This window comes from Arctopsyche grandis, chromosome 6 (assembly GCF_051622035.1).
Source record: "Arctopsyche grandis isolate Sample6627 chromosome 6, ASM5162203v2, whole genome shotgun sequence".
Lineage (NCBI taxonomy): Eukaryota > Metazoa > Arthropoda > Insecta > Trichoptera > Hydropsychidae > Arctopsyche > Arctopsyche grandis.
In genome coordinates, this window is record NC_135360.1 from 26,472,104 (window position 1) to 26,486,962 (window position 14,859).

At 34.5% G+C, this 14,859-nt stretch overlaps 1 protein-coding gene across 3 annotated transcripts in view; it reads right to left on the bottom strand.

Moving 5' to 3' along the window:
• Nucleotides 1–14,859, bottom strand: part of Appl (amyloid-beta-like protein) — a 270,511-nt gene that overhangs the window by 93,430 nt on the left and 162,222 nt on the right. For all 3 annotated transcript variants that reach the window (XM_077432991.1, XM_077432989.1, XM_077432990.1), the window contains exon 2: nucleotides 5,978–6,172. In XM_077432991.1, the coding sequence (XP_077289117.1) occupies nucleotides 5,978–6,172 (195 nt within the window). The remainder of the gene's footprint in view (nucleotides 1–5,977; nucleotides 6,173–14,859) is intronic.

Here is a 14,859-nt window from a genome sequence, read left to right on the forward strand (position 1 = left end):
TGAATAGAGAAATTTGGTTAGTTTGCATTGTAAAGTCAAATTATGCATACAAAAAATTTGTATGTAATGTCTTGTAAATGACTTATGATTATTCTATGATGTTCACAAAACAAATGTAAAAGACAACGGCGATGGCGATGAAATAAATAAATCTTTTAATATTTACTACAATATGTATGTATGTACATATGTATCTAATTCTGAAGATAAAATTGTCAAATTGTGGTAATTACTTTGATTGTTACAGAGTAAAACAGCTGGACAGGGAAAGTACCAAAGTAGGATAAAAAATTAACGTAGATAAGACCAAATTAATGTCCAATAGTTATTGCATGCCTTATAGCATTTCATTAGATGATAAAGCAGTAGAAGTATACAGTGAATAATGATTATCATGTCAAGTATCAAGAAAAAAAAATTAGGATAGAGTAAATCGGGACAAATGAATGACGTTTTTAAATCAAACATGCCACTTTGCCTGAAGAAAAAGATCTTCGATCAGTGTGTTTTACCAGTGATGACGTATGGATGTAAAACTTAAACATTAAACGCCAAGATGCTACACAAAGTCCAATGCACTCAAAGAAGAATGTAAAGCTGTATGCTGGGCATAACGTGGAAAGTTAAATACGTGGGAGAGAAGTATGTCCAAGGGTAGTGAATATAGTGAAAAGATTGAAATGGCAATGGATGGATGAAAGGTAGACAAAATAAGTGCTAGAATGATACCCGAGTAAATGTAAAAGGGCTAAGAGAAAACCGCGAGGAAGATGGGTACACGAAATTATGAAAATATGTGGGGTGAGATGAATGACAGTTGTGCAAAACAGAGAGGATTGGAAGCAGGTAGGAGAGGTCTTCACCCAACAGTGGATGGTGAATGGTTCTAAATCATGATGTTGATGATGACTTTGATCGTTAGATATGTACATACATACATATATACATAGGTATATTAATGCATTACTCTCTGAATCCCGAATATGCTGCAAATTTCAAATGAATCGAAAATATTTTTAAATAATGGTACTGTAACTAGAACATTTTTTTCATTAAAAAAATATTCTACATAAGGCTGCTTGACAAAAAACAAAAAAACTAACTCTACTATGTCATCTCATTATGCGCATTCTTTTTCAAAAAGGACACGTTTTTTCAGCAACAGCACCCCTTACTTATCTACTGTACTGCCACGTTCAGTGCTAATTATTAATTTAGATGAAAATTTTGTTTCGTGCCTTGAAGTTGACTATCCAATTATCTTCCTTTTCTTCTTAAGCCTTCTTCTACTCATCGCCGGATGTAGCCCCGCTTCCGGTATTTCGAGAATTTTCTATTTCAGACTAAGGTTCGCCGGTTTAGGCCTGTGTTAAGTGTATAAAATACAATCCATAGAATTTTTAATTAAACAATCCTCTGAACATACTGAAATTGTAATTTAGGCAATGGAATTATTTTATCGTTTGTTTGCTTTTAATATCTTTGCAAGTCGACCCGACAGATGAGGCATTTTTATTATTAGCGATAAAAACGATAGCGGAAGACAATGCAAGTTGCATACGTTTTAGAAAAAAATTAAGTTAATATGATCTATGTACATTTTATCAAATATTTGGAAAATTTTAACGAGCCAGTGTAAAATAGTAAGATAGCAAGAAACATTGAAACTATTGATTGAGGTAGCGTCCACGTTTATCAATTAATGAAAAACAATTTCCAAAAATATTACTGATTTGTCTGGCCGCAGTGACGTGTTTTTTTTTTATCGATGTATGGAAATCACGTTGATCTGTTTATTTCAAATACATAACTCATTTTTTACTGCATACAAATAGCTCTCGTCCGAATCCGCTTACTTGCTACTCTATCAGTAAATTGTATTTTCACGAGTATTATCAAGTGGGAAATTCTTTTGGTCTTAAAGTATTCCGTAACAAAAAAACATTTAAAAGACGTCATTTCAGAGACAAAATTCTAGCAAAAGGGCATACATTTTTCTCCATCCGACGAAATATAAATTTTCAGTTATATTTACTGTTTGACTGTCATTGGAGTGTAAAGCCTGATAGTAAACAATTTTAACCTTTTTATACGAGCATGTATGTACATATATATGAAAAAAAACTGAGCACTGAGCAGTCAAAAGAAAGTATTTTTACCCAAATTCAAAGAACAGAGCTTAAAAAATCAACCAATGTTATGAAAACGCAGTCAAAGTGGACGACGTGACATGAGGATAACGCCATATTTGAAAATACATATGTACATATGTATCTGATATAAAAAAAAGCTGTAGCTTCTTAAATATTTTTTATTACATTTATTCTAACTGTTATTGTAATAAAAAAATAATTAATTAATCTTATTTATTTATTCTAATTTTTTTAGCACAATTAGGCAAGTGTTGTATTTTATTTTCACATAGATATATACCAGGGAGGCCTAGCAGGTAAATCTGAATGCGCATTTCTAACCAATTACAAAAATTGCAGCATTTTTTTTATTATACATATAAATCGCTGAATTTTGAGATGCTGAAGAACACAAAATTAACTATTAATTAATTAATGAATAAATACATCTATGGATTTAGACTTGTACATAAATCAAATTCAGATATCGGTGACATAGCGGGTAGGATGGGGTTTGCTAAAAATCGCTGCAAACGACGCATGTACGAAAGACGAGATATACATTGGGTTGCGCAGAAGACATTTCGATGTGCATTGATGAATGGCAATTATTAAAATTGATTTGTATCTTTCTGGTAAGTTTGAAAAGGCAAAAGTCGAGAAAAAAGTATGAAATGAGCATGCAGCCGCGTCGTTTGCAGCTATTTGTAGCGGAGCGGGTAAGATGGTGTTTGCAAACTTGATGGACGAAACGTTTCAACAATGAAATCAGATAAATTGGCAAACTCTGATAGGAAACGATCGACTTGGAGTCACGGTATCGAAGATTAGCACGGGATCGAACCCGGTAACCTCTCGGTGCTAAACGCAACCACCGAGACATACTGTTGGCTATACATATTATGATTCCATATCCGACTTCATGATTCCATCTTCATGACTCCACAGTAGGGAACCCAAACCCGAATATTCGAATACTTTTTATACGAGCTTATTTTTTTATTTTCAATCTACAGCACATTTAGTTCTACGTATTTGATGTTCTGGATAATGATTCTCTTAAAATTCTAATAATATCTTGAACTTCTTAAAACTATAAATAAACAATTTAAAGCTACTATTCGATATTCGAATATTTGGGATCCCTACTCCACAGACATGATTCATTTATAGTTGTGGACCATTGTGGCATTACAGGAAGAACCTAATGCGCCACAATGGCCTACATTTGAAAAAGAGAAACAAAAAATAAAATAAAGTAAAATATGTACCTACACAAAATAAAAAGCAAAAAAAAAACATTATATAAAAAGAAAAGAATAAAGAATAAATAATACATAAAAAAATGAACACATGTGAAACAAGAGTAAACTGCCACTTCCGGTCGACGGACGCTTACCAAATTTTATACATAACTTGGTATTGAGCTTAAACTGATCGATATGAAATTTTAGTTCGATAAATCAAAAGGCTTTTGAGAAAAACATAAAAAACCTCGATTCTCTAGAGTAAAAGTACTACTTCCGGTTCAGATAAAAATATTTAAAAAATATAAAATTATAAAAATTATTATTTCTAGTACATGTAAATAGAAATCAGTCCGATTCAGTTAGTAGTTTGGGAGAAAATCGAATTCAAAAACTTAAAAAAAAGAGGACACCTATAAGGGGAGGTACCATTTCCGGTCAACTTAAAAATTTGAAAAAAATTTGCGTAGTGTCTATCAGAATTTCATTAACCGATACTAAGTTTCGGTTCGATAGGACTAACGGTGTTGAAAAAATCCCCAAAGTACACAGACACACACACACACATTTTTTCTAGATCATTAAAACGTGATCAGTAATCGATACTGAGTTCGAATCAGTCAAAATCTCGAGTTCGAATTTTCGCATGATCACAAAACTTCATCTATTGTTACTACGTACATAGATAAAGTAAAAATCAATTGAAAGAATAAATAAAATCCTTAAATTCCATTCATAGTTTCACATTGAACAAAAGAAAAATAGTATATAAAACATACGTAAGGAAAAAAAGCAATAAAATTAAATAAAAAATAAATCACAGCGAGGCCCAAATGGAAGAGAGTAGATTAAGATTCCACCCATACATCACATTCAAATTAAGAAAATAATGATGAGCGCAGCTTACTATCAATAGATAAATAAGTTAAAATAATATCCGATAATCTACGCTCGCCAAGGTGGAAAATATCGCATTCAGGCACAGCAGCAACGATTTCATTGAGAAGTCGAATAGCTCTTGGAATAGGAGCCATTCGAAAAAGAACTGTGCGAACAGCAGGTACAACCATTAAATGATGATGTCTACCACGCACATAATTATTAGGGACATAAAGTCCCAACTGTTCCAGCAACAACGGGCATGACGTATTACCACGCAATAGCTGGAGAACGAAACGAATTAATGAGAAGATTCTCCGAAGTTCAAGGAAATTATACCCAAGCATGCCCAAAAGAAAAGTAGAGTAGGGTAGAGATATGGGCAATATCCATACTCTTTCCTATATACATATGTATATAGGAAACGAAGAAATGCTTTTGCACTTTCTCAATTATATATACATATTTATGTATGTAATTGACAGCTGGGAACTTAAATCGGTCGGTTGTGGCGCTGGTCTATTTGATCGATTCGACTTTTGGTATGTGTAAGCTTCGAGCGATGAGCCAAGTCGAGGCTTGGTTTAATTGTAACAGGGATGCTTTCACCAATACATTTAATACCCAAGCATGCCCAAAAGGAAAGGAGAATATTTATCAGTTATTGATAATAACTGCTTTACAAAATTCCATAAACAAATATTCAAATTGACAATCGAATATTCTAATATTAATATCGAATACATACAATCGAAATCGGCACCTAAAGAAATAAACTGAAGGTTAAAAAAAAAATGTATGATGAAAATTGCTCAAAAAAACAAAAAGAGAGAAGAGAAATGCAAAATAAAGCTTTGAATATGACAAAGGGAAGCTTTTTTCGCGAAAATAATGTATTGGTAAAAGCGACGAATGGTGATTGTGCGCAAGCCTCGCAGTTGAATACCGCGTAACCCTCCGAGGACCGAACGCGAGCCCGAAACGTAACTGGGATGAGATGTAATAGCGTGCTTTATAGTACTATAAACATGTCGAGAAAAGGCAAGAGGAGTAGACAAATATTGCGTGCGATATGAAAAAGAAGAGTCTCGGCAGAAATATTTTCCCAAGGAAAAGTTGCTACGCGCCACTAATAACGCTGAGCGGCAAGACCACTTTTTTCCCCTCGGCCAACCTATCCTTCGCCTTATTTTTATTAAAACACGAAAGTGAGCACAAATTTATGCGAGTCACAACAACAAAAAAGAGTGAAAATCACCTCGAACGAAAATAACACCGTCCATCATTATTCCAGGTGCATTGTGGACACGTCAAAGCATAACACATTACGTGTGTGTGTGTGAGCGTGTGTATGACACGACCAGGTTTCCCCATAATCAGACAAGTTTTATGGGGGCACGGTGCCTTTGGAATTTATGATAATGTAGACATACACACTCATGCACGATGTGGTTTCATAGCGAAGTTATTTGCTCAAAGTCATACTATTTTAGCGAGTTGAAGTTGCCTAGCGACTCTTTGAAAGTGTCGTGCTTGCACACACGTGTTCCTTTTGTATCTATTATACAGTATATGTATGATATGCACAGTTCCGTTACGAGAAAAGTTATAGGTGTGCGATCTTCAATCTAAACGCTTGATTAAACTATTAGTCCGAGGGGATTATGGATGGGGTTGTGTGTGAGGGTTAATCGGCGCAAAGTTTAAAGGTGTGTTTACCTTTTTGCAGTAGTTGAGGATGTCCATTTTGTCCTTCATGCAGGACGAGCCGGCCGTGGGTTTGGATTTGAGGTCGGTTTCCCATCGTCCTTGGTCGTTCATGAACTGTGGATGATATGCAGCTCCTGGGTCGCATAGTGCCGCAACTTGGGGTTCGAAATGAGCCGCACTGCCGCCGGAAGATGCTGCGAAACTCTGGAAAATGAGAAAACTGTAAATTAATATGAGGCAATATAGGCAAAATACGAAATATAATTCGACCGATTATTACAATCCGACAATAATCCTCGAATATTAAATGAGTAATCCTTGTATTTACCAATTTGATCTTGAAAATGAGTCCAAGGATTAGATGACATGTACAAGAAAACAATTAAACAAATGAAATGTATTTCAAAGAATAAACGTATTAGAGAGTGTATTTCAGAGAATTAATGAAAAAAAACAAATGAAATGAAATATGTAAGTGAACTTTGAAAATAATTGAAATTATTTTAAACGACAATTCATTTATGAATTAATGTTTCATATATGCTTTTTCGTTCGATTTTAATTTAAAATTCTTAATGTAATTAATTTTTATTTGCCGGGCAATTCTCGGCTTTTCAGATTAAATGTGCAATATGTATTTGTTTGCTATATATTTAAAATCGGATGAAATAAAATAAGTAAAATGTATCTTTTTGAGCTAATCGACGGTTGTATGTATTATATATGTATATTTAAAAATATAAGTTTTGATATGTATGACTCTTTTAAGAAAAAATAATGATTTTGATTTTGACCTGTTGACACGGCGCCACTTAAAATAACTCGGGGAATTATTCGGGGTTGATTTAAGCGGGTTGTGGATTAGCCTTGTCTTGACAAACCAGTTTTTATGTACATATGTAAGTGTTAGGAATGGCCAGCGAGGTAAAACGGTGACTAAGAATAAAATCTTAAATAATGCTGTTTCATTTTATGAAAAAAATTTCAGAGGAAGACGAAGTAGGATTATTCAGCTGAATTAATTTCCCGGTAGGTTAATTGTGAATCCACTTCATAAGGAAATGGAAAAATCCTTTTAATAAATAAAATATTCTATTTTTAAATGGAAAACCAGTCACTTCCTGGCTCTCGTTTAAAAAATTGGGTCAAATCTGTATTTTATATTGTATATGTATGTTTGTATGGAGATTTATCTCTGAAATGCATTTCATTTAGTTTTTTTTAGATTCATTTAATTTTATCATTAGACATTATTACACTTATATTATATACATTACTTATGTTATATTACTTACGGATAATACGCTATAATATGCTATCAAAAGCTAACATTGTTTACTTAATTAGCTCAGTCTATTATCCTGTTTTTTGACCTTATTACTTTAGATAAAATTTCCCCTCTTTCGAATCCTTCTGTTTTTTTTATTATTTTTTTAATTTATATTTTCCTATGATGCCATTAAAGGTTTCCCCGGAGAGACACCTATGGTATTAAACTTGTACATAAATATTTAAAGATTATACTATTGAAATCATATTCAAATAGTGGTGACATAGTGGGTAGGATGATTTTGCCAATTCAATGAGGAATTGTTTCAACAATGAAATTTTATAAAGTGGAAAACTCTGATAGGAACCGATCGACTTAAAGTTACAAATATCCAAGCAGTACTGCAGAAATACTTCCGAACGAATTCTTTTCAATCAAGGTCAACCGAGGGCTTGAACCCGGAAACATCTCGGTGATTAGAATAAATACAATCACCGATCTATAATGCTGTTAATGTGAATTATATACTAGTTAGAATACATTACACTGAATACGAAAATAATACGGGAGAAAAATACACAATTTGTATGAAACAGCATAAATCGATATAATTTTTCAATTTAAGCCTTGAACCTTTAAACCTACCGACAAACTATTGATTTGGCTAACTGAAACTTTCTTTACTCACGTTTCAGTGAATTGGTTTTATGCGACTGAACGTGTAACGAAACTTCGCAACTTTAAACACGAAGCTAAAGTGGGATGCTGGAAAGGCACCCGCTTTTCCCCCAATCCTCACTTTGAGAGTCTCACAAACCTAACCCGCTTCTTATCTAGTGTGTACGAAAATTTTACGCTAGGAAGTTCACTTCCATAACATCGAGTATTTACATATTTACACACGTATGTATGTACATATGTACGAAGTATTAATAGATGAAGCTTGTGGTAAGAACACACTCAAAAGTACGGCACGGGACACGTACGTGGACTCCAGCGGTAAGAGGCGTATCTTTACATTTCAGGCGTGCCTCACTTTCATAATTGAATGTGATGTATGAGTGGAATTTTAATCTTCTCTCGTCTATTTCAGCCTTGCAGGGATGTTTTGTATTTGAAGTTGGTTCTTATAAATTGGAAATTCCCTACTTTGTATTTTATTATTTTATATTTTTACTGTATCTGCTATTAATATAATGCTATTGTTTTTTATGATAAATATAAATGTGGTTTTGGCTATAAATATACATATTTATATTTATCTCTCTGTATTTTTTCGATCATTGAGGCGAATTAGGGACTCCTGTAGTGCCACAATGGTCCAAACTTGAACTTAAATAAATAAATGAAATAATATTTTACAAATACTTGAAAAAACGGACGAATATATGTATTTGGTATTCGATTATTCGAATATTCTAATTAGATTCTCTAGTTGGGAGTGGCCTTGCTGTTTCTAATGCCATTCCTTCAATCGGCCAAAATTCGAATCCAGACCTTTCAATCACAACCAGAGAGCACTCTAGATCCGCATAATATAATATATACTACATAAAATATGAATACAAGCACTCGAAGCACTATTATTCATCACGAAAAAGCCTACCCTTCTACCCCTGATTAGAATACCCCACCGTAAATATATTCCGCTTACAAAAAAAAAAAAGCGAAAATGTGTGAAGCACACCTCGATAAGTTACGCCGTGGATTTTCCCCTCACACAAACTTGCCAGTGCAAAAAAATCTTTGCGGTCATTAAAAAAACGAGTGTACGGAGTGGTTGGCGGTCCAGGTTTCGGTAGGGTGATTCAGCTGCTGAAAGCTCGGCCATCCCTCTCTTACCCCCTCATCAGATATTCCGTTTGGTAGGTGTCCGCGGCAACCGCACTCCCCCTTAATATTCAATCTGTAAGAGGGCAAGAGACGTATAAAAAGGACTCGATGTTGGACTCATCACTTATGTAGTCGAGTCTCCGTCCCCGACATGAATGTTTCATGAGTGAACCGTACTGAAAACGCACTGACGACGCCTTTTCACGGTGTTCGATTTGATTACGGTGACGGATAATGGGAGCGCGGACAAGTGCGTTAACCACTGACGGGGAAAACTCTTCCGATCGCCACAACTTTGTTCTATTTAATTAACTCTGATGGTATGTAAGTGATTTTGGGTATTGATGTTTTCGTCTACTCGCCCCGTATTTGTTTACGAAAACGAACAGTAGATGTGTTGGGTCGTATATAATAATATACATATATATATATATATATATATATATATATATATATAAAAACGGTGTGTCGGTAAATATGTATGTGACAGACCATCTACCAGTATGGGGAACCAATCATAGTCGAGTATTCGAGATGCGGGGATATGTATCAGAACGTAGTCAAGTATGGGGGCCAATCACAGCCGAGTATTCGAGACGCGGGGATTTGACACACACGCTTCTTTCATTACTTACAAATGGGTGATACATTTGACACACACTTCGGGTCGGCAGCCGCAGTGGCGACCGACTGAATCGATTTCAAATGCAATTTCGATTTTCGATTTCAATTTCGAGAAAATATGTATATGTGCCAGTCCAACTATTCGTTTAAGTACTAACTGTCTCAACTGTACGTAAATATAAGTGCTCCTATTACGAATTGATGAAAGGTATAAGTAAATACTACATTTTTATAAGTAACACGATGTGTTGTTAAATATTTTATTTACCGACTATTCACAAAAGGTAAATTATTAAATTGACAGCGCAGAAGGAAGGCATAAAAATGCCCGCATAAAGGATCATCAAGATAAAATTTCATGAAAATTTTCTCGATACGAATCGAATCACTTCGATGCGGAAAAAATGTCAGATTGACAGAGATTTGACGTAAGTAATGGTCTTCTGCAAAATATGACGAATTCCGAAATTACGATCCCGTAACGAGATATGTCATGTTACCGTGTAATTGAACGAGGCAAATGGAACGAGTAATTTATGGTTTATAAATACATTTTTCAATATCGCGAATGCGAATTGTTATTTTATTACACGTTGGGCCGACGACCTATCGGACCATTTGATAGGGATCTGTTACAATACAATAACAATCGGAAATAAATGCGTAGATTGTTTATTTTGTATTTGGAACTTAAAACCACCCTGATATTCTATATATTAGTAGAAAATTATATGTAAATATGTACATATGAACTAAGAGCACAATTATGACAAGTCAACGATTTGATTAAATTTAGATACGCACTGCAATCAACTCTTTCGTTTTGCTCGAATTGCTTGAATTTGCTTGAATTGGGAATTGCATATGACGGAGCTTGATGCAGTGGAAGAGTTGAGTGGCAGGGTTTCAATTAATGTTTTGTGTGCATATATAATCATTATGTGTAATGATGGTATTTGGTACTAACATACGTACAAAATTTTGATCTAATGTGCCACCTTGGGTAAACTGTGAGTGCATCTACATATGTTCGGGTTTAATATAATACATATACATACATATATGAGGCGTTATATTTGAAAGTGGCGGAAGTCTAATTTTAAGTTCAGAAAAACACTATTTCTTTTTGTCTTAACTCACAATTAATTCACTAATTGAGTGAATTATGTCCAGAATCTCAGAAAAAAGAATAAACGTATTATAGATCACCAGTATTTTTAAATATTGTTAAACATTAAACAGTATATTTAATTTTTTGCGAAATATTTTTTGAAATGAAGAAAAGTGGACTTTTACCATTTTAAAATATAACGGCTCATATACATAATACATAATGCGTAAATAAATATAAACTTTTTTGATGACAACGTTTTGAAAAAATATCGTAATACTGTATGTTTCTGTTGTAAATAAATAAATACTAGTGGCCTGTAATACGTTGATTCTGCTTTTTCCAATATTCTGGACATGTCGCATTAAAAGAGGTGATTTGTGAATCAAACAGAAATAGTGTTTTTGGAACTAAAAATTGGACTTTCGACACTTCAAATATAACTGCTCATATATGTATGTATGTGCAAGTGCCTCATACACAGTTAGCTAATTCCCAAATACCTAGTACATACACTCTCGTTAAGCACACACTCTGCACGTTCAAAAACAAACCCTTCGCGTATATCTTATCGTTTTACTGACTAAGTAGTTTTTAATTATGTCAAAACAGTACCACAATTGTAGATGTTTATTGCCGTATTCTGTATGCAAATCAAGGTATACATAAGCTCTCGTTTATACTATAGTTATGGACGTACATTGGGAGACACGAAGGCGACGAAATGGACGAGAGACAAAACGAGGAAAACTCGAAACGGCATTATGTTGAAAATGCGGAAAAACTTCCGCGCGAGCGGGGCGAGCTTCCGGTACACACCATCCAGAGGAAGTCCCGGCAAAATGCGAAATAAAAGGCAGTTTTGTAAAACCGTTTAAGTGCATTTCGCAATAGGGCTCGGCGAAAACGGGGGGAAAGTGGGGGGAAAGGGGGAGGAGGGCTGCAAAAAGGCACCACAACTGTGTTAACATTTTCACCCCCGAACGAAAGCTCTCCGAAGCGAGCTTCGCCGAAACGGAGCTTTGCAATTACTCGCTTTCTTTTTTGATTGGAGCCTGTTAACAGACACGTGGAGTGCAGTGCATTGGAATTCCGCAACTGAGGAGTGCTTTTTGCACGTCAGCTATCTGTTGCAATGTGCATTGTCAGCTAGGTAAATCTCCTGTGTGCAATTCCAATCGTTGGAGACGACTTATTGCTATTTTTAACCAAGGCGAAAGCTTCGTGAGAAAGCTTTTGCGAAATCGATACAGAGTGCAAACGAATCGTTGCGATCATAAGCCATTGTATGTGTATGTTTATATATTTATTAGCAATTTCTAGACACGCTGCAGCTCAGTCGGTGGATTATTGGATTTATTTAAAAGTTTGCCATCTCATCATGGTAAATCACTGTCTGCTACGGTAAAATATTCAAATATGTATTATTAATCAATATACAGCATGTATGATATATAGAATTAATGCAGATATACATACATAAATAACAATTGTGCAGATTAAATATTATAGCAACATCATACGTATTATTTGACTACAGTTGCTTCAAATTTCATTGTTCAGAGTTTGACTTTCATAATCCAAGGTATTTCGCCTCAACTTTCTAAATGCATCGAAGTTCTGTAATAAGATTGTTGAAGTCAGAATGGTTTTAATCCTTTTATAATACATACGGATATTCAAAGAAGAGTGGTTAAGGCAAACGAATGGTTTAAATGTGATGAAACTTTAAATTATGAAGATGTGCGGAATAAAGCGGTGCACGAATGCAATTTAATAAACAACCGATCTCCTTCACGTTGATAAGCTTTTAAATCGATGTTTATTTTATGATAATATTGCCTTCGTTATATGGCAGATACTCTCCAAAGCTTTCTACATACATACAAGTAACCACCAACAATGCTCAGTGGTTAGCGAATAATATTTTCAACTTTGGGTCATGTGTTCAATCTCTGGGCCGGTGTTGCTGGCCAGACCTTGGCTATATGTGACTCCAGGGCAATCGTTTCCTTTTAGAGTTTGCCAATTTATCTGATTTCAATGTTGAAACGGTTCTAAACTGAATACAATTTAAAAATTATTTTTCGCAAATTACTTAATACTTGAGTACAAAAATTCGAACCTGTCATGGAATCTATGGTGGAAATGTATGTATAATATAATAATATAAAATAACATAAATGTATAAAATAATCATGTTTACTCTCTTACATGAGAATAATGATAAAGTTTTGTCTACCTTAATTGAAACAATATATGTATATTACACATAGGTATGTACTGAATTTAACTTTTACATTTTAACAAACTTCTCGAGATATTCAAGTCATAAAAATCAAAGACAAACTTCAAGAGGCCGAACTTTTTACTAGTATAATAATGCTGAATATTAGCACTTGCCTTACTGTGCTAAACATCCGCTAGCAACTGTGCTGGACTCCAAGCATCCAGTTAAAAATGTATGTTCAAATAATTATTATTGTAATTAGCTATAGAAATCAGTTTATCGTGTATTCAACATCGAATAATATGAAATAAGATTAAAAAAAATGACGGCTGAAGCAGAACCATCATTCTAAGGCGGATATCATTCTCACACTGGACGTTGAGTGCGGCGCGTACTGAATCCCCCCCTCTAACATATTTGAAGTACGTGTAAATAAGGGTTCCCGCGAAAATAATGATTTCTGTTGATATTGTTGAACGTTTTTGTTTCATAATGGCATATTTCGAATCATAGAGGTTTTGATGAGAAATACGTATAATATGAAAATCTTGCATTCAATATATTTGGAGAAATAAGATAAAATAAAAGTGCTGGTCACTCGCTATCCATCACAGTGCGGCAAGTGATAACAATGATGAAAATTATTCCAAGTGATAAGTCCATATGTACCTTAGCAATACATACATATGTACATTGTTGCTAGATATTTATTTCATTTAATTTAATTTATTACGGGTAAAACCAATTTTAATACATTAGCAAGTATATATGTATTACATAATATTAACAAAAGAATAATACTTTTATACTGTAAGGTGAATGGATTTCTGTCTAACAAGGATTGAATAGATATATTATAAGTCTAAATTTTATAAAATATGTATCCTAATTTGAATAATGGACGGAAAAGATAGAAAATTTCATACAAAATATTCCTATTCAAAAATTCATTGTACCCTTCTCTCTATTCTTTCACATTTAGAAATGCAAAGAAATCTTTAAATAGCCTCTTTCAAAATACAAGTACTTCACAAAGTTTACAGTGAATAAGCAACGCCCAAAAATCAACCAGAGAGTAAACAAATATCAGGGTGAAGCTAATAAAAGCTTGTAAAAAGGTCCATTTATACACGTCAAAGAAAATTTATACATGTCAATTACTTAGAAACTAATCATTTTATTTCACCAATATAAGACAATGCAATTTCCTATACACCGTATTCTTGCAGATAATTAACGTGGTGGTTGCGAACGGAGGATCCGTGGGTGATATTGCACGTGAAATTGAATCGGGTTCGGGCGCAGTTAGGTTAAACGGCTCGGCACATCCATCCATAGTGTGGAGGAACTATGCGCGTTATTTACAAGGCCTGAGATATTAAAGGCACAAATTTGCGCTTATGGTAATAGGCCCCTTCTATGGCGCGACGCTGGATAGGGCGCCAGTCTAAGCCCCTCGCCGGGGGGCGGCACTTGGCACTCACCCTCTGCCGCCCCCTCCCAATCTCCCATCGCAGCCTCCTCCGCCGCCCCTGTTCGTCCGCCTCTCTAAGCCGCCGCTATTCTAATTAAGTCATAGCCATTGTGAACTGGCTGTTTGCATAAAATCCGCGACTTCCGTGAAAATAAATGCCAGGGTTGTGAAAAAAAAACCGTTGAAAGTATATTGGAACCAGCAAGGTATCCGCAGTGCTTATTAGAAAATATGTACATATGTATAAAATAGGTATATTGGATAAAATCGTTACTGGTTATTGTCGAGAGCTAGTTTTATTATTATTGGGTATTTGAAGGAAAGTCTCAAATTTAAATACATAAGAACT